This window comes from Neofelis nebulosa, chromosome 15 (assembly GCF_028018385.1).
Source record: "Neofelis nebulosa isolate mNeoNeb1 chromosome 15, mNeoNeb1.pri, whole genome shotgun sequence".
In the NCBI taxonomy this organism is placed as follows: domain Eukaryota; kingdom Metazoa; phylum Chordata; class Mammalia; order Carnivora; family Felidae; genus Neofelis; species Neofelis nebulosa.
This window is the reverse complement of record NC_080796.1, coordinates 72,537,743-72,561,523: the sequence shown is the minus strand read 5'-3', so window position 1 is coordinate 72,561,523 and position 23,781 is coordinate 72,537,743. Positions and strand designations below refer to the sequence as shown.

Here is a 23,781-nt window from a genome sequence, read left to right as displayed (position 1 = left end):
CAGATATCAAGTTATCCTACAAAGCTGTAATCAAAACAGTATGGTATTGGGACAAAAGTAGACACAGAGATCAATGGAAGAGACTAGAAAGCCCAGAAATAAACCAACAATCTTATGGCCAATTAATCTTTGACAAAGAAAGCAAGAATATGCAATAGGAAAAAGAAAGTCTCTTTAACAAATGGTGTTGGGAAAATGGGACAGCCACATGTAAAAGATAGAAACTAGACCACTTTCTTATACCGTACTGTAAGACTTGAAATCATACACATCCTAGGAAAATCCAGGCAGTAATGTCTCTGACATTATACACAGAAACTTATTTCTAACTTATTATGTCTCAGGAAGTGGGGGAAACAAAAAGAAAAAATAAGCTATGGAAACTACATCAAGATAAAAAGCTTCTGCACAGCAAAGGAAGCAATCAACAAAACTAAAAGGCAGCCTATGGAATGGGAGAAGGTATTAACAAATAACATGTTTGATAAAGGATTGGTATCCAAAAAAAATATCATGAACTTGTACAACTCAACAGCAAAAGGACAAATAATCAGAAGACATGAATAGAAGTTTCTCTGAAGAAGGAATCCAGATGGCCAACAGACATTTGAAAATATGCTCCACATCACTGATCATCAGGGAAATGCAAATCAAAACCACAATGAGATGTCACCTCACACCAGTATTCATAGATGTTTCAGTGTCCTGTGGTCTCACTGATGGCAACTGATTCTCCCCTAAAAACATTGGTGAATTGGTGGTTGTTGATACTGTTACACAGGCAATCATGGCGAAATTTGGAAAAGCGAATAGAGTAAGTGTTAAAAGAAACCCATGGGCTCAAAATGGTGCCTTGGGCAGGCCAACTCCCCAAACCTTGTTTAACCTAACCTAAGTGCAGTCCAACCTCCCCCAGAAATGTAACTCTTCCCCCATCAGTGAGGAATTCTCTGTTCATCACAAGTGAGGTCCTCTCTCACATGGACCCTCTCTATCCCCCTGGAAGGCGAGATTATTTGCATGATTAGACTCCTGTCCCCCCAGTTAAGGGAAGGTGACCTTCAAATCAAGCTGCTTCATTTTGTATTTGAACACAGACAGTGAGAAGTCAGAGATGTGAATGGGTTGCAGAAGGGGTAAGACAGGCAAGGGAGTCCATGGGCAGTGACCCAAGGGCACGAGGGACAGGGTGACAGCAGGGCCCAGGGTTGGGTGCTGGGGAGTTGTGTGTCTTCATGGGTTACTGTCTGGATGAGGAGAAAAGGCACGAGAGGTAGGGTCCCTTTTCCATGCCACACGAGACTTGTTCCCCAGCCTGAACAGGGCCTGAATCAGGGCCTCAGAGAGCAGGATGGAGGCTGGTGACAGGGAGAAGCTGGAAGCCGAGAGGAGGGTCAGACCTGGAGGGGAAGTGAGAGTCTGAGTAGGTGTCCAGGGTTGAGGGCGGAGTCCATCTGCATTGTTGCGGAGACTCAGGGAAGACGCGTGTGTTGAGAAGGAAGTCAGAAGAGAGGGGCTGCGTGTGGGGAGGTTTGTGAGAACAGACGCCAAAGACCCACTTTCGGAGAGAAAGAAAGCACATCTGCACATAAGATGCTGTTGTTGCAACTGGTCTTGCTCATGGTTCTCGTCCCAGGTGGTGACACTGACGACGGTGAGGACTCTGGGCACGCCCTGTGGGAGCACAAGCATGCACGCTTACATATGCATACCTGTGTGTGCTCATGTGAATCATGTGTGTTTGCATGCGTGCACATGTGTGTCTGCATGGGTGCACGAGTTTGTGATGTGTGTACCTGTGCTTGTGTGTCTGCATGCAAGTGTTAGCAGGTATGAGCATGTGCATATAGGTGCCTGTTTGCATGTCTCTGTGTGTGTCCGTACGGCTCTTTGTATACGTGTCTATGTTTGTGCATACACATGCAACTCTGAGTGTGTGTGTGTACATATGTGCATTTATCTGTGTGTGTGTGTGCGTGTGCATGTGTGCACTTGTGGTGTGGGTTCCCAAGCACATTCCTGGGGAGTGAGGGATGTCAGCCTTGTTTGTTCCTGAACATCCCTGATCCCATTTCTGAAGGATGGGGATGAAGCTTGGGGCTCCGGGGCAGCACATGTCTCCTGAGAGAAGTACGGCTCCCTGTCCTCTAGATTTTTGGGCCCCTCCCTGGCAACTTTCTTTGGCATTCTCTCTCCTTCCCAATGTTATCTGTTCTTCTGGCACAGACTTCCAAGAGCCAATCTCTTTTCGAACCATCCTGACAACATCCTTTTGCAACCGTTCCTGGACACAGAATCAGGGCTCAGCTTGGCTGGATGAACTGCAGACTCGTGGCTGGGCCAGCAAGACGGGTGCTTTCATTTCTCTGTGGCCGTGGTCCAGGGGCAACTTCAGCAATGAGGAGCTCATGGAACAAGAAAAGTCATTTCACACATTCTCCACGAGATTTCCTCTGATATTTCAGGAGCATGCCAGTCAATGGCAGCTTGAATGTGAGCTCGGGTCCCTCAGGACAGGTGGGATGGAGGTGGCCTGTGTGTGTCACCATGAATTCCTTCTTCCTCCAGGAAAGAGCCTCCCCTGGCTGCTGAACCTCTCGGCTCCCCATCATAAAACAGAATCACACCCCTGTGTTCGGGAGGCAGAAGCCAGACCCCGAACTTGAAAAGCTTCACGCCTTCTGCTATTTCCCCTCCTCTCCTTGACACCAGGCTGTGTTCTCCTGTCTCTCACCAGAGTCTCCCATGACCACCCCATTCCCTGGCCTCCAGCCAGAGACTCTCCTCTTCCTCACTCTGTGACTGATCCTTGAAATGTGCTTTTCTCCCCATTCAGTCCCATCAGAGACATTTGTCTGTCTACGTGTTCCCTCTGCCCACTGCCTTCCCCTCACCCTTGACGATTTTATCACAGCTCCCCTGTGGAGCCCTTCCTTGTTCTCTGCCCACATCCTTCCTGTTTCTCCTCCAGCATGTGCTCCTTTCTCAGTAATTTACCTTTCTTCTGCCTCCAGCGACCACCACTTCCCCTCTGTCTGAGTCTCCACTCAAACCAAACTTTGTTCCATTCTGTCCAAAGCCCTCAACTTCTCCTCTGCTTCCTCTGTCCTTTGCTTCCACTCATCTCCTTTCATCTCTTTCCCTCTCCATTTCCTGTAACTCACATTCTCTCTTCCCAGATCCCTTTCAGGTACATCTGGCAGGAGGCTGCGATTCTCACTTTGGAGAGGCATCAGCAGGCTTCATGCAGAATGTGTATCAAGGGTCAGACCTCGTGAGCTTCCAGAACACGTCATGGTGGCCATCTCCAAAGGGAGGAAGGAGAGCTCAGCAGGTCTCCAAACTATTCAATCAGTACCATGTGGTCAACTTACGAATACAAGCAAATATTAATGACATCTGCCCCCGTTTCCCCTTGGGTCTTCTTGAGGCAGGGAAGGCAGACCTTCGACGACAAGGTCAGTCCTGCTCCCTCTCTCCAAGCATTATCTCTCCGTGCACTCATAAATTTGCACCATATTCTCAAATTTGGTGGAGTAGGGGCCAAGAGAGTCAGGGGATGATGGTGACAGGTTCCTAGAGGTGGAAAGATGTGTATTTCTAATGTGATGTGAAGACGTACCCTCTCAGTCTGAGAATGCCTGTCCTGTCTCCGCAGTGAGGCCAGAGGCCTGGCTGTCCACTGGCCCCAGTCCGGGTCCTGGCCATCTGCTCCTTGTGTGCCACGTCTCTGGCTTCTACCCAAAGCCAGTGTGGGTGACGTGGATGCGGGGTGACCAGGAGCAACAGGGCACCTGGCGAGGCGACCTCTTGCCCCATGCTGAAGGGACATGGTATCTTCAGACGTCCTTGGACGTGGAAGCCAGAGAGGCAGCTGGCCTGTCTTGCCGAGTGAGACACAGCAGTCTAGGAGGCCAGGACGTGGTCCTCTACTGGGGTGAGAAAGGGTAGGGGTCCAGCTGGGAAAGGGGGTGGGTGGTCCTGAAGCAGAGCAGGAGAGTGAGATGAAACATTTGGGATTCTCGGGACTGCAGATCATAAAGGACATAAAATTAATAACGCAAGAAATGGAGAGCTGAAGGTGAGGATCCTACAGACGTGGGAGGAAGCAGAGTGTTTGGTGAAGTGTCCACCTCTGAGCAGGGATGGGAAACGAGAAGGAGGAAGGGTGGTTGGTGAGGCAGAGGGTGACAGGAGCAAAAAGGACCAGGTAGGTGCAGGTCAACCCGGGGTGGATGGGAATTGACACCGTCTGCACCAAACCCACAGAGCAGCACCACCCGGTGGGCTTGGTCTTCCTGGTGGTGATCGTGCCCCTGGTGCTTCTGGCAGGTCTTGTGTTCTGGCTCTGGAAGCGTCGGTAAGTCTGGAACCACCTTCCTGCTCTTTCCCATGAGTCTCCTTACCTTCCTCTCTGTCCTCAGCCCTCTTCCTCCCCGTGCCCCTCTCCCTGCTGTCCTCACCTACACCCGCTGCAGAGCAATTTCCAATTTGATCTTCCCAGGAAAACACACTGGAGACATCGGTTCACTGGCCTCCCTTTAGAGCAAGATCCCGGCAGCCCAGGAGTCAGGACATACTTAAACCCAGCTCAGTGGTGATGGATTTGCAAGTCTCTGTGTGCAACTTTTGTCTTTTCTCTCTGCTCGATGATGGGTTGTCAAGATGAGTTAAGTGTAATTTAGCAGGATTTCTTGTTCTGACCTGATGCTGGGGCTTAAATCTCTAATTTATCTCAGAGTAAAATGAAGTCTGAGTACCTCCATGGGTCACAGGCATCTGTGTCACTTCCTCCAGGGAGCCTTCCCTGATCCACAAGAGGAAGCGGTCTCTGCCTGGTGTGAATTTCCGTCACTCTAACCTGCACTGTGGGTAATCTGCGCCTCACTTCCCATCCTTTTTGCCCCAGATTTACATCCTTTTTCCCTTCCAATTCCTAGGTCTCTTGAGTGCAAAGCCCGTGTCTTGCTAATATTTGTATCCTTGGCAAGGAATCTCACCTGCAGGGCATATGTCCTCAATAAAAGTCTGTGTTGAATTGATGCCAATTTCATAGTTTTTTCTTCTTTCGCCTCCTGTCATGTGTGTAGTAGTTGAGATGTTTGATGTTCTTCTTGTTAAAAGTCTTCTCTCACTTTGCCTGGAGACTTGACACTCTCATTGTTCCTTGGGAACATCTGTGAGCCTCTGAGGAAAACACAGTTTTGTTTGTGAACAGTCTTATTGTTTAAATACAGACACCTGTTGGAGTGGACCTGTTGTGGATGAAAGGAGGAGGGCAGATGCAGGTCCAGGCTGTCTCCCTGGGGCTTGTTGGCAATATAGGGGCTTGGCCTCAACTGAGGTTCACTGCATCACAATTTGCATTTTAGCAAAACCAGCAGGGGATTCACAGGTGCATAAATGTGGTGCCTGAGAGGTAGCAGTGTGAGTGCGTCCCTGGAGGGAAACGAGTGGGTCCAGAAAAGACAGGAAGAGTGTTGTGCTCAGGAATGAATGGGGTCCAGCAGGGAGAGGGCATATGGAGCATCCTCACATTCGTGGCTGCTGTGTCCCAGTCCCTGAGGACACGGAGTCAGCCACAGTGAGCCGTTGCTCCTGGAGTTAATAGAGGGTTGGGATCATGGGAGCCTCTGCCTGCAACACTTGCCCACTGATGAATACACAGCCTTGTTTCCTGTGTGTTTTTGATTAAAGACACCTTATTTTACACACACACATACACACACACATACACACACACTTCCAAATAATTTATTGTATGTTGTATTTCCCTATCCTGAAATACCAGCTCAGAACTGTGACGTTTCCAGGCCTGGTTACTTTGATCCCCAGTGTCTTTGGCTTTCAACTTCACAACTGTGCCACCCATGATGCCTTTAGAAACAGCTAGAAATCATCATCATCATCTCATGAATCCTCATGTTGAGCTCTTTCCCCCTCTTTTCCGTGGCATCATCATAACATCCTAGATGTTACTTTAACATTTTCTTAGGTGGCTCCACATAGACATCAAGAATTTCCTTTTCCTGGATTTACCGCATTGTTGATTCATTACCACTGAACTCAAAGGCACAGGACTCTGCATCGCGAGCCTGAGCAGGACCTACCTGCACCGTAGTTTTGTCAGTGAGGCTCATCTCACTTTCTTGTGCTTAGGAACACCTGTCAGCCCTGCAGCTCTGGGCTTCAGGGCCTTTTGAAACACTGAAATCACCAGGAAAGTGCATGTAAATGCAGAAAATGTGGCACCAAATAGACTATGAAGAGGACACGTGTTTACAGTGTGGGACTTACCATGGAAATGCAGAGCAGCAACTCGTTCAGCCTCATAGGACACATGCGATGGGTGACGCATGTCAGAGCACTCACCCTGCCATCATGAACTGCAGTGAGCTGGTGGATCTGGGGGTTACAAATCAATGTCACTAGGTGGGTCCATTAGCACAGACAGCCTCTGTGGATAATTGATTATTTCAACGGCAGTGCTAGTGGAGATGTCCATGGTTAGATTTCAGTTTCTCAATTTTTTTTTTAATTTTTCATTTTAATACATTTTACTTTTTTTTAATTAAAAAATTTTTTATTTGATTTATTTTTTTAATTTACATCCAAGTTAGTTAGCACATGGTACAATAATGATTTCAGGAGTAAATTCCTTAATGTTCCTTATCCATTTTGCCCATCCCCCACCCACAACCCCCCATCAACCCTCTTTTTATTCTCTGTATTTAACAGTCTCTTATGTTTTGTCCCCTTCCCTGTTTTTATATTATTTTTGTTTCCCTTCCCTTCAGTTCATCTGTTTTGTCTCTTAAAGTCCTCATATGAGTGAAGTCATATGGTATTTGTCTTTCTCTGACTAATTTCACTTAGCATAATATCCCCTAGTTCCATCCACATAGTTGTGAATGGCAAGATTTCATTCTTTTTGATTGCTGAGTCATAGTCCATTGTATATATACACCACATCTTCTTTATTCATTCATCCATCAATGGACATTTGGCCTCTTTCCATACTTTGGTTGTTGTTGATAGCACTCCTGTAAACATTGTGGTGCATGTGCCCCTTCGAAACAGCCCACCTGTATCCCTTGGATAAATGCCTAGTAGTGTAATTGCTGGGTTGTAGGGCAGTTGTATTTTTAATTTTTTGCAGAACCTCCATACTGTTTTCCAGAGTGGCTGCACCAGCTTGCATTCCCACCAACAATGCAAAAGAGATCCTCTTTCTCTGCATCCTTGCCAAAATCTGTTGTTGCCTGAGTTGTTAATGTTAGCCATTCTGAGTGGTGTGAGGTGGTAACTCACTGTGGTTTTGATTTGTATTTCCCTGATGATGAGTGATATCGAGCATATTTTCATGTGTCGGTTGGCCATCTGGATGTCTTCTTTGGAGAAGTGTCTATTCATGTCTATTGCCCATTTCTTCAATGGATTATTTGGTTTTTGGGTGTTGAGTTTGATAAGTTCTTTGATTTTGGATCCTAACCCTTTATCTGATATGTATTTGCAAATATCTTCTCCCATTTCATTGCTTGCCTTTTAGTTTTGCTGATCGTTTCCTTTGCTGTGCAGAAGCTTTTTATTTTGATGAGCTCCAAAAAGTTCATTTTTGCTTTTGTTTCCCTTGCCTCCGGAGACGAGTTGAGTAAGAAGTTGCTGCAGCCGAGGTCAGAGAGGTTTTCGCCTGCTTTCTTCTCTAGTATTTTGATGGCTTCCTATTTTACATTTAGGTGTTTCATCCATCTTGAGTTTATTTTTTTGTGTGGAGTAAGAAAGTGGTTCAGGTTCATTTTTCTGCATGTCACTATACAGTCTTCCCAGCACTTCAGCCTCTTGCTGAAGAGACTGTCTTTATTCCATTGAATATTCCTCCCTGCTTTGTCAAAGATTAATTGGCCATACATTTGTGGGTCCATTTCTGGGTACTGGGTTCTGTTCCATTGATCTGAGTGTCTGTTCTTGTGCCAGTACCATACTGTCTTGATATTACAGCTTTATAATACAGCCTGAAGTCTGGGATTGTGATGCCTCCTGCTTTGGTTTTCTTTTACAAGATTGCTTTGGCTATTAGGGGTCTTTTCTTGTTCCATACGAATTTTAGAATTGTTTGTTCTAGCTCTGCGAAGAGTGCTGGTGTTATTTTGATAGGTATTGCATTGAATATGTAGATTGCTTTGGATAGTATTTACATTTTTATAACATTTGTTCTTCCTATCCAGGAGCATGGAATCTTTTCCCATTTTTTTTGTGTCTTCTTCAATTTCTTTCATAAGCTGTCTATAGTTTTCAGTACATAGATTTGTCACCTCTTTGGTTAGATTCATTCCTAGGTATTTTATGGTTTCTGGTGCAATTGTAAACGGGATCGATTCCTTGATTTCTCTTTCTGTTGCTTCATTATTGGTGTATAAGAATGCAACCGATTTCTGTGCATTGATTTGATATATTGCCACTTTGCTAAATTCATGGATCAGTTCTAGCAGTTTTTTGGTGGAATCTTTTGGGTTTTCCATATAGAGTATAGTATTATGTCATCTGTGAAGAGTGAAAGTTTGACTTCCTCCTGGCCGATTTTGATGCCTTTTATTTCCTTGTGTTGTCTGATTGCTGAGGCTAAGACTTCCAATACTATGTTGAATAACAGTGGCGAGAGTGAACATCCCTGTCTTGTTCCTGACCTTAGGGGGAAAGCTCTCAGTTGTTCCCCATTGAGGATGATATATGGGTCTTTCATATATGGCTTTTACGATCTCGAGGTATGATCCTTCTATCCCTACTTTCTTAAGAGTTTTTATCAAGAAAGGATGCTGTATTTTGTCCAATGCTTTCTCTGCATCTATTGAGAGGATTATGTGGTTCTTGTTCTTCTTTTTACTGATGCGATAAACCACATTGATTGTTTTGTGGATATTGAACCAGCCCTGCATCCCAGGTATAAATCCCACTTGGTCGTGGTGAATAATTTTTTTTAATGTATTGTTGGATCCCATTGGCTAATATCTTGCTGAGGATTTTTGTATCCATGTTCATCAGGGAAATTGGTGTATATTTCTCCTTTTTCGTGGGGTCTCTGTCTGGTTTTGGAATCAAGGTAATGCTGACTTCATAGAAAGAGTTTGGAAGTTTTCCTTCCATTTCTATTTTTTGGAACAGCTTCAAGAGAATAGGTGTTAACTCTTCCTTAAATGTTTGGTAGAATTCCCCTGGAAAGCCATCCGGCCCTGGACTCTTGTTTTTTGGCAGATTTTGGATTACTAATTCGATTTCCTTACTGGTTATGGGTCTGTTCAAATTTTCTATTTCTTCCTATTTCAGTTTTGGTAGTTTATATATTTCTAGGAATTTGTCTATTTCTTCCAGATTGCCCATTTTATTGGCATATAGTTGTTCAAAATATTCTTTTATTACTGTTTTAGTTTCTGCTGTGTTGGTTGTGATCTCTCCTCTTTCATTCTTGATTTCATTTATTTGGGTCCTTTCCTTTTTCTTTTTGATCAGACTGGTCAGTGGTTTATCTATTCTGTTAATTCTTTCAAAGAACCAGCTTCTGGTTTCATTGATCTGTTCTACTGTTTTGTTGTTGTTCTTGTTGTGTTGTTTTGTTTTTGTTTTTTGTGGTTTTTTGTTTGTTTTTTGGTTTCAATAGTGTTGATTTCTGCTCTAATCTTTATTATTTCCTGTCTTCTGCTGGTTTTGGGTTTTATTTGCTGTTCTTTTTCCAGCTCTTAAAGGTGTAAGGTTAGATTGGGTATCTGAGACCTTTCTTCCTTCTTTATGAAGGCCTGGATTGCTATATACTTCCATCTTATGGCAGCCTTTGCTGTGTCCTAGAGGTTTTGGGCTGTGGTGTTATCACTTTCATTGGCTTCTATGTACTTTTTAATTTCCTCTTTAACTTCTTGGTTAGCCTATTCATTCTTCAGTAGAATGTTCTTTAGTCTCCAAGTATTTGCTATCTTTCCAAATGTTTTCTTATGGTTGATTTTGAGTTTCATAGTGTTGTGGTCTGAAAATATGCATGGTATAATCTTGATCTCTTTGTACTTGTTGAGGCCTGATTTGTGTCCCAGTATGTGATCTACTCTGGAGAATGTTCCATGTGCACTGGAGAAGAATGCATATTCTGTTGCTTTAGGATGAAATGTTCTGAATATATCTGTTATGTCCATCTGGTCCAGTGTGTCATTCAAAGCCATTGTTTCCTTGTTGATTTTCTGTTTAGATGATCTGTCCATTGCTTTAAGTGGGGTGTTGAAGTCTCCTACTTTTATGGTATTATTATCAATGAGTTTCTTTATGTTAATAATTAATTGATTTATATATTTGGAGGCTAACACATTTGGTACATAAATGTTTACAATTGTTAGGTCTTCCTGGAGGATAGTCCCCTTAATTATGATATAATGCCCTTCTTAATCTCTTGTTACAGTCTTTATTTTGAAGTCTAGATTGTCTGATATAAGTATGGCTACTCTGGCTTTCTTTTGACAATCATTAGCAGGATAGATTGTTCTCCATCCCCTTACTTTCAATCTGAAGGTGTCTTTAGGTCTAAAGTGGGTCTCTTGTAAACAGCATATAGATGGATCATGTTTTCTTATCTATTCTGTTACTCTGTGTTTTTTTATTGGAGCATTTAGTCCAATGACGTTTAGAGCGAGTACTGAAAGATATGAGTTTATTGCCATTATGTTTCTTGTTGTAGAGTTCGAGTTTCTGGTGGTGTTTTCTGTCCCTTTCTAGTCTTTGTTGCTTTTGGTCTTTTATTCCCCCTGTCTTTTCTCCTCTCAGAGAGTCCCCCTTAAAATATCTTGTAGGGCTGGTTTAGTGGTCACAAACTCCTTTAATTTTTGCTTGGGAAACTTTTAATCTCTCCTTCTATTTTGAATGACAGCCTTTCTGGATAAAGAATTTTTGGCTGCATATTTTTCTGATTTGGCACATTGAATATATCCTGCCACTCCTTTCTGGCCTGCCAAGTTTCTGTGGATAGGTCTGCTGCAAACCTGATCTGTCTTACCTTGTAGGTTAAGGACCTTTTTCCCTTGCTGCTTTCATGATTCTTTCCTTGCTTGAGTATTTTGTGAATTTGACTATGATGTTCTTTGTTGATGGTTGGTTTTTGTTGAATCTAATGGGGGTCCTCTGTGCTTCCTGGATTTTGATGTCTGTGTCTTTCCCCAGGTTAGGAAAGTTTTCCACTCTTATTTGCTCACATAACCCTTCTAACCCCTTTTCCCTCTCTTCATCTTCTGGGACCCCTATGATTCTATTGCTCCTTTTAATGAGTCACTGATTTCTCTAATTATTAAATCATGCTCCTTTGTCTTAGTCTCCCTCCTTTTTTGTCTTCATTATTCTCCACAAGTTTGTCCTCTATATCACTGATTCTCTGTTCTGCCTCATCCATCCTTGCATCTGTGGCATCCATTTGAGATTGCAGCTCAGTTATAGCATTTTTATTTCATTCTGACTAGTTTCTACTTCTTTTATCTCCACAGTGAGGGATTCTAATTTATTTTTGGCCCAAGCTAGTATTCTTATTATCGTGATTCTAAATTCAGGTTCAGACATCTTGCTTGTATCTGTGTTGATTAAGTCCCTGGCTGTCACTTCTTCCTGTTCTTTCTTTTGGAGTGAATTCCTTTGTTTCATCATTTTGAAGGGAGGAAAGGAATTGATAAGGTAAAAAAAAATTAAAATTAAAAAATTAAAAACAACACACACACACAAATCAAATAAATGATGCTAGATTCTAGGTGTGTTTTGGTCTGGTTAATGAAACTAGTTTGATAGATTAGAGAAAAAGGGGAAAAAAGGAAAACCTTTGAAAATTTGAGATGAAATAGAATAACATGAAATGATGGAAGTAAGATGGAATATAAAAATTTTACAAAAAAGTAAAAAATATAGTAGAAAAAATAAAGAAAAATATTTTTAATAAAAATTGAAAATAAAAATAGATATTTCTCTTTTTGTGTATTCAAGAAAAAGAAAAGAAATGAAAAAGAATACAAAAGAAAGAAAATTGAATAAATGGACCAGTGAACAGACTGAAATACGATTGAAATTACATCAGTTTCCCCTAGAAGTCAAACTATGAAGCACTTTATAGTCCATAGACTAAGCAAGCAGAGAGGTTTCTGGTGTTCCTGAAGAGCAACATTGGCCCACTTGGGTGGGGCTTAGTGTATCAGCTGTGTTTTTCACTAGATGTCACTGCTTAGCTTACTGGGGTGGATTGTTGTGGTGCTTGTAGGTGTGTATGTGCATGCGCAGAAGGGGTGAAAATGGAGTCACCCAGCTACCCAGTGCTCTCCCCTACTAGCAATCTTGCTCCTGTCCTTTGTCTCTGGTTTCCATCCTCTCCTTGCTTTTACACTGTCTGTGACCAAGCCATTAGTTTACCAGGTGGCACTTCTCTCCTGAGTTTTATCTCAGATGTGGCTGTGTTTCCCCACCCCTCACTTCTGAGGGACTGCAGCTTTGACCCATTCAGATCGTCTGCAGGAGGGTCTCACCGAGCAGTGGCTGGGTGCCGGCCATGCCCGGGAACATTTGTGGGATGGTGCTGCTGTTGATGCCCAGAGACTGCAGCTGGGTGCCCAGCTGGGTGCCCACCCCAGAAAAAGTTCACGCGATCGTACAGCAGCAGCATTTCAGAGATTATGGAAAATCACAACACACATCTGGCACCAGGCTTCACCCTTAATGACCTTGTTCCAGCACCAGTGAATGTGGTTGTTCTCTGGGGTCTGCTGGGACTGGGTGGCCACACAACCTCTACCAAATGTCCTTTCAGCAGTGGAACCACTTCTCCCCATGTGGCCCAAGAACCTTCCAGACCCCACTCTGCTCCTGGAGATTTGCCCTTCCCACCAGAGCACTGCCAGGTATTGAGCTGAAGAGTTTCAGACTCTGAGATCTCCCTGTTTACAGAGTGTTAATGGAATTTAAACCCTCTCCTTTCTACTTTCTCACTTTTTAGTTCAGTCCCTGCGACCGTTTCCACTTTTCCACTTTCCCTCCAGCTGCTTTTGGTGGGGCGCTTTTCCCGAAATCTCCCTCTATCTCCGTCTTCTCTCCTCAAGCAAAAATAGCTCCCTGCCCTCCATGGCTTCTCTCTCCCCCAGTTCACCTCTCTGCACCGTGAACCTGATGAGTTCTGTGGTGCAGGGTGCAGATTGTTGCATTGATCCTCAAATCAGTTTTCTAGGTGTGCAGGATGGTTTAGTGTTGATCTGGCTGTATTTCATGGATGTGAGATGCAAAAAAACTTCCATGCTGTTCTGCCATCTTGGCTCCTCCTCCAGTTGGTTCTTTGCAGCATTCTATGATCAGTAGATCTGGTATGTGAGACAAGTTTGTGCTGGTCTTCCGGGATTGGACCGGTTTTGCTGATTCTCTGGAGGACTTGCCCTAGTGGAGATGTACCTGCAGGGTGCAGTGGAGGGGGCTTGGTGTAAGAGGCTCCAACCTCCACTTGATGGTGCTATTTTGCTCACTGAGGTCAATCATGCTGGGGGAGGGTGGGAATGGCATTACCCTGCTCTCTCGTCCCCAGAAAGGGAAGCTCAAGCCTGCCGCTCCCCGGCAAGCCCACACAGAAGAGCAAATAATCACCCATCTTGGGTCCCCAGCTTCTTCCAGATCCCTGCCTTCACTCTGCCTGCATCCAAGCTGTCTGCCTGCCAGGTGGCTCAGTACTCCTGGGTTTTATCTCAGATGAAGAGCTGTTTCAAAACTCCAAATTTTAAAGATCCACATGGTTCAGATTCATTCTGACCCTCTGGGAGAGTGTTTTGCTGCTTTTTTGCTGCTTGACAGTTCATCCCAGATATCAGTTGCCTGATGATGCAAGGTTTTGGAGTATATGGTAATGCTCAGCCAAAACCTGGCACCAAGGTTTGCTACCCTAAGCTGCCATCTCTATTTCTATGCCAGTGAATAGAGCAGCACATTGGCATCTTCCAGGTCTTTTGTCCCCTACAGGCCATGCCACCTCTCCCAAATGAACTCCAAGCAGGAGAACAGTTTCTCCCCATGTGACCCAGGGGATCCTCAGACCATGCTGTCAGCTTCTGGGTCTCTACCTTTATTCCCCACCAGAGCACATTTAAGCCCACCAAACAGGACACTGGCGATTGTTCTGACCTCCAAAACTTCAGTCTTTGTGTTTCATTGCTTATAAATAATGTGGTAGTCAGTCTGTCTTCTTTTTCCACACAGTGGTTTTGGTGAAAATTTCTTAATGTAAAATACCCTTTGTGTGCATCCACCCTTTCTCTCCCTCCAACTCTCTCTCTCTCTCTCTCTCTCTCTCTCTCTCTCTCTCTCCCTCTCCTCTTTGCTCTTTCTGTGATCAGGGCTCCCTCCCCTTTGCAGTATCCACAGTTCTTTTCTCCCCCAAAGCTCCTACCTGCCACATTGTGGCTGTTTTTGAGCTATTGTTGTTCAGTTTTGCTCTCTCAGTACCCAGATCATTTCTTGTGTACTCAAAATGTTTTGATATTCATCTACCTATGTTTGAGCAATGAGGCAAAGTTTCCCCTAGTACTCTGCCAACTTAACTCCCACCTGATAAGGAATTTAAAGTAAGGAAACCATAAGGAAACCATCTGATTTGAGTAAATAATGGAGGGCATCAATGAGACCCTCAATAAGGGGAGAGAAGATAAAAAAAAGAAAGAATCAGAGAGGAAAAACTCAAGAGATGAAATTAAAAATACATGGATGGAATGAAGAGTAGACCATACGAAGCAGAAGAATGGATCAGCAACCTGGAGGATAAGGTAAATGGAAAGCAATCAAGCTGAGCAGGGAAGAGAAAAAATAATACAGAATGAAAATAGATTTATGGAACTCAGAGGCACAGGCAAGCATAGTAACATTTGCATTATCAGGATCACAGAAGGAGAAAAGAGAGCAAAGGGTCAAAACATTTATTTGAAGAACGAGTAGCTGGAGAATTCCCAAATCTGTTGAAGGAAACAGAAATCAAGAATCAGACAGCACAGAGAGAACCTTACAAAATTACTATGTCCACACCAAAAGACATAGTAATGAAAATGACAAAGAATCATGATAAGGGAGAATTTTAAAACCAGCAAGAGAAAAGAAGACAGTTGCATACAAAGGAAATCCATAAAGCTATCAGCTGATTTTTCATCAGAAACTTTGCAGACCAGAAGGGAGTGCCATGATATCTTCAAAGTGCAGAAAGAAAAAGGCCTCTAAACAAGAATGCTGTACCCAGCAATTGAATTGAAGAATTAATGAGTTTCCCAGACAAACAAAAGTTATGGGAATTCATGACCACTAACCCACAATACAAGAAATACTGAAAGGAACTGTGAGTAGTAAGGAAAGGAAAGATCAAAAGGAAAGGAAGCACAAAAATAGTAAAAATAAGGATATACATAAAAATGAGTCAAAGGACTCACAAAATAAAGGAAGTAAAATATGACACCATATCCCTAAAATGTGGGGAGAGAATAAAGAATGACTTCAAAGTTAAGTGACCAATAAGTTAATATTGACTGCTATATACAGAAGATGATATATATAACCTAAATGATAACTACAAATAAAAAATTAATAGTAGATACTCAAAAAATAAAGAGAAAACAATCCAAGTATATTAGTAAAGAACACAACTAATCACAAAAAAAGAGACCAAGAGGAGAAAGGACCAGAAAATACCTAAACAACAATGAAACAAGTAACAAAATGGGAGTAAGCATATGCCTAACAATAAATACATTGAATGTAAGTAGATTAAATGCTGTAATCAAAAAGACACAGTGTGATGAGATAGATGAAAAAAACAAGTCATATCTTTATACTGACTACAAAAGACTTATTTCAGACTTAAATACACATGTAGATTGAAAAGGAAGGGATGGAGAAACATTTATCCAGCAAATGAATGTGAAATGGAAGCCAAATAGTGTTTAAAGGAAAAACTGTACCAAGAGACAAAGATGAACACTATGTACTAATAAATCGGATAATGGAACAAGAAATACAGCAGTTGTAAATATTTCTGCACCCTACATGAAAGCACCCAAATACATAAAGCAGTTAATAGCAAACACAAAGAGAAAATGAACTAGGAACAATGGCTTTGAATGATACATCAAATCTGATAGATCTAAATGATATATTCAGAACATTCCATCCTAAAACAGCAGAATACATAGTCTCTTCAAGTGCACATGAAACATCCTCCAGAACAGACCATATATTACACAATGAAACAAGTCTCAATAAATTCAAGAAGATGAAAATCATACCAAGCATTTTGTTCTGACAGCAACACTATGAAATTAGAAATTAACCACAAGAAAAAAAAATCTGGAAAAAGCATAAAAAACATGAAGTTTAAATAACATGGCGCTAAGCAATTAATGGATCAGCCCAAGAAATCAAAGAGGAAATAAAATTTCATGGAGACAAATGAAAATGAAAACACAATAGTCCAAAATTTCTGGGATATAGCAAAGGCTGTTTTAAGAGGAAGGTTTATAGCAATACAGGCCTACCTAAAGTAGCAAGAAAAATCTCTAGAAACAACCTAACCTTACAACTAAAGGAACTCGAAAAAGAAGAAGAAATAAAACCCTTAAGCAGCAGAAGAAAGGAAAGAATAAAGATTAGAACAATTTAAATTATATAGAAAAATTTTTAAAAGGACACAAAAGAACAGACCAATGAAACTAAGAGGTGGTTCTTTCAGTAGAACAACACAATTGATAAACATTTTGCCAGGTACATAAAAAAGGAGCGAGTAATAGAGTGAACTCAAACAAAATCAGAAATTAAAGAGGAAAAATAACAACTGACACAACAGAAACAAAAAGGGTTTTAAGAGACTATTATGAAAAATTATACACCATCAAATTGGACAGCCTACAAGAAATGGATAGATTCCTAACAACACATAATCTCCCATAAATGAAGTCAGATGAAATAGAAACTTGGAGCAGACCATTTATCAGCAATGAAATTGAATCAGTAAGGAAAAAATTCCTAACAAACAAAAGTCCAGGACCAGAAACCTTCACAGGAGAATTCTACCAGATATTTAAAGAAGAAATAATACCTATTCTTCTCAAACTATTCCACAATATTGGATGGAAAGCAGAGCTTCAAAATCATTTTATGAAGCCAGAATTATCCTGATACCAAAAGCAGATAAAAACACTATAAAAGAGAGAACTGCAGTCCAATACTTCAGATGAATAAAGATACAAAAATCCACAACATCATATTAACAGATTGAATCCAACAATACATTAAAAATTTCATTTGTAGGGGCGCCTGGGTGGCGCAGTCGGTTAAGCGTCTGACTTCAGCCAGGTCACGATCTCGCGGTCCGTGAGTTCGAGCCCTGCATCAGGCTCTGGGCTGATGGCTCGGAGCCTGGAGCCTGTTTCCGATTCTGTGTCTCCCTCTCTCTCTGCCCCTCCCCCGTTCATGCTTTGTCTCTCTGTCCCAAAAATAAATAAAAAACGTTGAAAAAAAAATTAAAAAAAAATTTCATTTGTAATGACCATGTGGAATTTATTCCTAAGATTCAGTATCATCCAATATTTACAAATCAATCAGTATTATATATGACATAACAAGAGAAAGGATAAAAACTGTATGATCATTTCAATAGGTGCAGAAAATTTGTTTGACACAGTACAACATCCATTGATGATAAAGTCCCTCAACAAAATAGAGTTAGAGATAACACAACTCAACATAATAAAGGTCATATATAAAAAACCCACAGCAAACATCATACTTAATAGTGGAAAATTGAGACCATTTCCCTTCATTTCAGGAAGAAGGCAAGGATATCCTCTATCACCATTTTTATTCAACACAGTACTGGAAGTCTCAGCCACAGAAATCAGACAAGAAAAAGTACATCCAGATTTACCAAGAAGAAGAAAAACATTCAGTATTTGCAGATGACCCAATACTATATATAAAAATCCTGAAGATCCCTCCAAAACTACCAGAGAAAATAAATGAATTCAGTATGGTCACAGTATACAAATTCAATTTAGAAAAATCCCTTGCATTTATATACACTAATAATGAGGCAGCAGAAAGAGAAATTAAGAAAACCATCCATTTATAGTTGCACCAAAAATAATAACATATCTAGGCATACACTTGACCAAAGAGGCGAAAGACCTGTGCTCTGAAAACTATAACACACTGATGAAAACATTTGAATGAGACACAAAGAAATGGAAAGGCATTCCATGCACATGGACTGGAAAAACAAATATGTGAACATGTCTATACTACTCAAAGCAATCTATAAATTTAGTGCAATACCACTCTAAATCCCAATAGAATTTTTCACAGAACTAAAGCCAACAATGTAAAATTTGTATGCAACCACAAAAGACTCCAAATGGCCAAAGAAATCTGGAAAAAGAAAAACAAAGCTGGAGGTATCACAATTCCATATTTCAAGTTACACAACAAAGCTATGGTAATCAAAACAGTATGGTATTGGCACAAAAGTAGACACATAGATGAATGGAAGAGAGTAGAGAGCCCAGAAATAAATCAATGATCTTATGGTCAATTCATCTTTGACAAAGGAGGCAAGAATTTGCAATAGGAAAAAGAAAGTCTCTTCAACAAATGGTGTTGGGAAAACTGGACAGCTACATGTAAAAGATAGAAACTAGACCACTTTCTTACACCATACATGAAAATGAACTTAAAGTAGCTTAAGGACCTAAATGTGAGACCTGAAATCATATACATCGTAGAAAAGAGCATGCCCAGTAATGTCTCTGACATCAGCCACAGCAACGTTTTTCTAGATATGTCTCCTGAGGCAAGGGAAACAACAGGAAAAGATAAGCTGTTGAGACTGCATCAAGATAAAAAGCTTCTGCACAGTGAAGGAAACAATTAACAAAACTAAAAGGCAGCCTATGGAATGAGAGAAGATATTAACAAATAACATATCTGATAAAGGATGAGTATCCAAAATATGTAAAGAACTTGTACAACAAAACACCAAAAAGACAAATCATCCAATTAAAAAATGGGCAGAAGACATGAATAGACATTTCTCCCAAGAGGACATCCAGATGGCCAACAGACCCCTGAAAAGATGCTGAACATCACTAATCATCAGGGAAATGCAAAGCAAAACCACAACAAGAAATCACCTCACACCAATCAGAGTGGTTAAATTTATTTATTTATTTATTTATTTATTTATTTATTTATTTATTTAAATTTTTATTTTTTCAATATATGAAGTTTATTGTCATATTGGTTTCCATACAACACCCAGTGCTCATCCCAAAAGGTGCCCTCCTCAATACCCATCACGCACCCTCCCCTCCCTCCCACCCCCCATCAACCCTCAGTTTGTTCTCAGTTTTTAAGAGTCTCTTATGCTTTGGCTCTCTTCCACTCTAACCTCTTTTTTTTTTCCTTCCCCTCCCCCATGGGTTTCTGTTAAGTTTCTCAGGATCCACATAAGAGTGAAAACATATGGTATCTGTCTTTCTCTGTATGGCTTATTTCACTTAGCATCACACTCTCCAGTTCCATCCACGTTGCTACAAAGGGCCATATTTCATTCTTTCTCCTTGCCATGTAGTACTTCATTGTGTATATAAACCACAATTTCTTTATCCATTCATCAGTTGATGGACATTTAGGCTCTTTCCATAATTTGGCTATTGTTGAGAGTGCTGCTATAAACATTGGGGTACAAGTGCCCCTGTGCATCAGTACTCCTGTATCCCTTGGGTAAATTCCTAGCAGTGCTATTGCTGGGTCATAAGGTAGGTCTATTTTTAATTTTCTGAGGAACCTCCACACTGGTTTCCAGAGCGACTGCACCAATTTGCCTTCCCACCAACAGTGCAAGAGGGTTCCCGTTTCTCCACATCCTCTCCAGCATCTATAGTCTCCTGATTCAGAGTGGCTAAATTCAAACACAGAAGAAACAAGTGTTGGGGAAGATGTGGAGAAAAAGGAAGTCTTGCACCCTGTTGGTGGGAGTGCAAATTGGTACAGCCACTAAGGGAAACAGTATTGAGGTTCCTCAAAAAACTAAAAGCAGAATTACCATATGATCCATTAATTCTACTACTGTATACGTACCCCAATAATACAAAAAAAAAGCAATTTGAAAAGATACACGCACCCTTATGTTTATTGCAGCATTACGTACAATAGCCAAGATACGGAAGCAGCCCTAGTGTCTGTGGATAGATGAATGGACATATATGATGTGGTATACACATGCAGTGGAATATCACTAGCTGTAACAAGGAGCGAAACCTTTCCATTCGCAACCACAGGGATGGATCTAGAGAATATGATGGTAAGTGAAAGAAGTCAGTCAGAGAAAGACAAATAGCATACGATTCCACTTATACGTGGAATTTAAGAAACGAGAGAAACAAACAACAAAAAAAGAGATAAGAACAAAAGGAACTGGACCCTGAACTGTAGAGAACACACCGCTGGTTACCAAGGAGGATGTGGGTGGCAGGTGGGTGAAGTAGGTGAAGGAGATTAGGATTACCCTTATATTGATGAGCACTGAGTAAGGTGTACAGGTGCTGAATCACTCTATTGTACACGTAAAATGAATACAACACTGTATGTTAACTATACTGGAATTAAAACAACAACAACAACCAAACAGAAGACCACTAACACTGATCAGCTGGACTGGGGGTGAGACACGAAGGAAGTTCTTGGGCAGTGTCCCAAGGACTGGAGAGGCAGGGTGAAGGCAGGGTCCAGGGCTGGATGCTGGGGAGCCATGTTCATGGGTTACTGCCTTGATGAGGAGAAAAGGCACGAGAGGTAGGGTCCCTTTTCCATGCCACACAAGACTTGTTCTGCAGCACCTGAACTAGGGCCTCAGGGAGCACGACGGAGGCTGGTGACAGGGAGAAGCTGGAAGCCGAGAGGAGGGTCAGACCTGGAGGGGAAGTGAGAGTCTGAGTAGGTGCCCAGGGTTGAGGGCGGAGTCCATCTGCATTGTAGCGGAGACTCAGGGCAGGCGTGTGTGTTGAGAAGGAAGTCAGAAGAGAGGGGCTGTGTGTGGGGAGGTTTGTGAGAACAGACGCCAAAGACCCACTTTCGGAGAGAAAGAAAGCACATCTGCACATATGATGCTGTTGTTGCAACTGGTCTTGCTCACGGTTGTCCCAGGTGGTGACACTGACGATGGTGAGGACTCTGGGCCTCCTCCTTGAGTTCCTTCTTCCTCTAGGAAGGAGCGTCCCCTGGCTTCTGAACTTCATGTCTCTCCCCATCGTAAAACTGAATTCCACATGTGTTTAGGGGGCAGAACCTAGACCCCGATTCTTGAAAACCTTCATGTCTTCTGCTACTTCCCATCCTCTCATTGACCACAGGCTGTGCTGTCATGTCTTTACTGGTATCTCCCATGACCACCCCATTTCCTGGCCTCCAGCCAGGTACCCACTTCTCCCTCACTCTGTGACTGATCCTTGAAATGTGCTTTTCACCCAATCCAGATCGCTCAGTGAATCTATGCGTTTCCTGTACCCACTGCTCTCTCCTCACCCTAGATGATTTTATCCCAGCTCTCCATTGGAGACCTTCCCTGTTCTCTGCCACACCCTTCCAGTATCTTCTCCCACATTTGTGCCTTCCTCAGTCATTCACCTCTTTCTCTGCCTCCAGTGACCACCCATTTTCTGAGCCTCCACCTAAACCAAACTTTGCTCCATTCTTTCCAATACACTCAATATCTCCCTCTGCTTTCTTTGCCTTTCACTTATATTCACCTCATTTCATTTCTTTCTCTCCCCCTTTCCTATAACACACAGCCTGTCTTCCCAGATCCCTTTCAGGTACAGGTGGCAAAAGGCTGTGGACTACATGTTGGGGAATCATCAGTAGGCTTCATGAAGATTGCATATGAAGGATCAGATCTTGTGAGCTTCCAGAACACGTCATGGTGGCCATCTCCGAAAGGAGGAAGGAGGGTTCAGCAGGTCTCCAAACTATTCAATCAGTACCATGTGGTCAACTTAAGAATACGAGCACATATTATTGACATCTGCCCCCGTTTCCTCTTGGGTCTTCTAGACGCAGGGAAGGCAGATCTTCAGCGGCAAGGTCAGTCCTGCTCCCTCCCTCCAAGCATTCTCTATTTTGCACTCATAAATTTGCAACATTTCCTCAAATTCAGAGTGAAAAGGGGCCAAGAGGGAGAGGGGTGATGCTGACAGGTTTCTAGAGGTGGAAAGACGTGTGTATCTAAAGCGATGTGAAGATCTACCTTCTCAGTCTAAGAATACCTGTCCTGTCTCTGCAGTGAGGCCAGAGGCCTGGCTGTCCACTGGCCCCAGTCCGGGTCCTGGCCATCTGCTCCTCGTGTGCCACGTCTCTGGCTTCTACCCAAAGCCAGTGTGGGTGATGTGGATGCGGGGTGAGCAGGAGCACCAGGGCACCCGATGAGGCGAGGTCTTGCCTCATGCTGACGGGACATGGTATCTTCAGACGTCCTTGGATGTGGAAGCCAGAGAGGCAGCTGACCTGTCTTGCCTAGTGAGACACAGCAGTCTAGAAGGCCAGGATATGGTCTTCTACTGGGGTGAGAAAGGGCGGGGTCCCCTCTGGGAAAGACAGTGGCAGGTCCTCAGAGCCGGAGAGCCTGAAGAGAAACTTGGGATTCTAGGATTCCAGACTAAAAAGTACATATATTTAGTAACCCAGGAAGTGGTGAGCTGTGTGTGAGGGTCCTGTAGATGTGGGAGGAAGCAGAGATTGGGTGAACGGTCCATCTCTGAGCAGGGATGGGAAATGAGAAGGAGGAAGGGTGGTTGGTGAGGCAGAGGGTGACGGGAGCAAAAAGGACCAGGTAGGTGCAGGTCAACCCGGGGTGGATGGGAAATGACACCCTCTGTGCACCAAACCCACAGAGCAGCACCGCCCCGTGGGCTTGGTCTTCCTGGCGGGGGTCGTGCCCCTGGTGCTTCTGGCAGGTCTTGCGTTCTGGCTCTGGAAGCGCCGGTAAGTCTCTGGAGCCACCTTTCTGCACTTTCCGAAGAGTCTCCCCACTTTCCTGTCTGTCCTCAGCCCTCCTCATCCCAGTGCCGTCCCCCCTGTGTTCCTCACCTCCCCCTGCTGCAGAATGATTTCCAATCTGTTCCTCCCAGGAAATCACACAAGACACCTCAGTGTACTGGCCTCCCTTTGGAGTGAGATCCCGGCAGCCCGGGACCAGGACGTCCCTAAACCCAGCTCAGTGGTGATGGACCAGCAAGTCTCTATGTGACTGTTGTCTTTCTTTTCCGCTCAGTGATCAGTTGTCAAGATGAGTTAAGTGTAATTTAAGGGGATTTGTTGTTCTGACCTGACTCTGGGACTTAAATCTCAAAATTATCTCAGAGTATAATGAAGTCCCAGCAACGTCCATGCGTCACAGGCATCAGACATCACTTCCTCCAGTGAGCCGTCCCTTATTCATAACTGGAAGCAGTCTTTGCTTGGTGAGAATTAGCACCTCATTTTCCTGCACTTGGCAAATCTATTCCTGACCCCCAGCCCTTGTTGCCAACAGTTAGGGTCCTTTCCCTTCTAATTCTTAGGACTTTAGAGATGAGGTCCATGTCTTTTTAATATTTGTATCCTTGGCAAGGAGCCCCACTGCATGGAATATGTCCTCAATAAATACCTGTGTTTCATAGGTTTGTCTTTTTCTTTTGCCTCCTGACAAGTTTGTAGTAGTTCAGATGTTTGCACACG

General features: G+C 42.9%; 2 protein-coding genes across 3 annotated transcripts in view; both read left to right on the top strand.

Annotated features, from left to right (window-relative positions):
* LOC131496388 (T-cell surface glycoprotein CD1a-like) overlaps positions 1 to 23,781 on the top strand; it is a 115,186-nt gene that overhangs the window by 82,546 nt on the left and 8,859 nt on the right. The window lies entirely within an intron of this gene.
* On the top strand, positions 1,483 to 23,711 carry LOC131496390 (T-cell surface glycoprotein CD1a-like). Of its 2 annotated transcripts, none has more exons than XM_058701914.1 (6): positions 1,483 to 1,654; positions 2,227 to 2,493; positions 3,180 to 3,458; positions 3,659 to 3,937; positions 4,270 to 4,360; positions 4,505 to 5,048. In XM_058701914.1, the coding sequence occupies exons 1-6, from the start codon at positions 1,594 to 1,596 to the stop codon at positions 4,599 to 4,601; spliced, it is 1,074 nt and encodes a 357-aa protein (XP_058557897.1). In that variant the 5' UTR covers positions 1,483 to 1,593; the 3' UTR covers positions 4,602 to 5,048. The 2 variants fall into 2 exon arrangements, with proteins under 2 accessions (XP_058557897.1, XP_058557898.1); XM_058701915.1 differs by lacking the exon at positions 4,505 to 5,048 and adding an exon at positions 23,193 to 23,711 and having other exon boundaries at positions 1,484 to 1,654.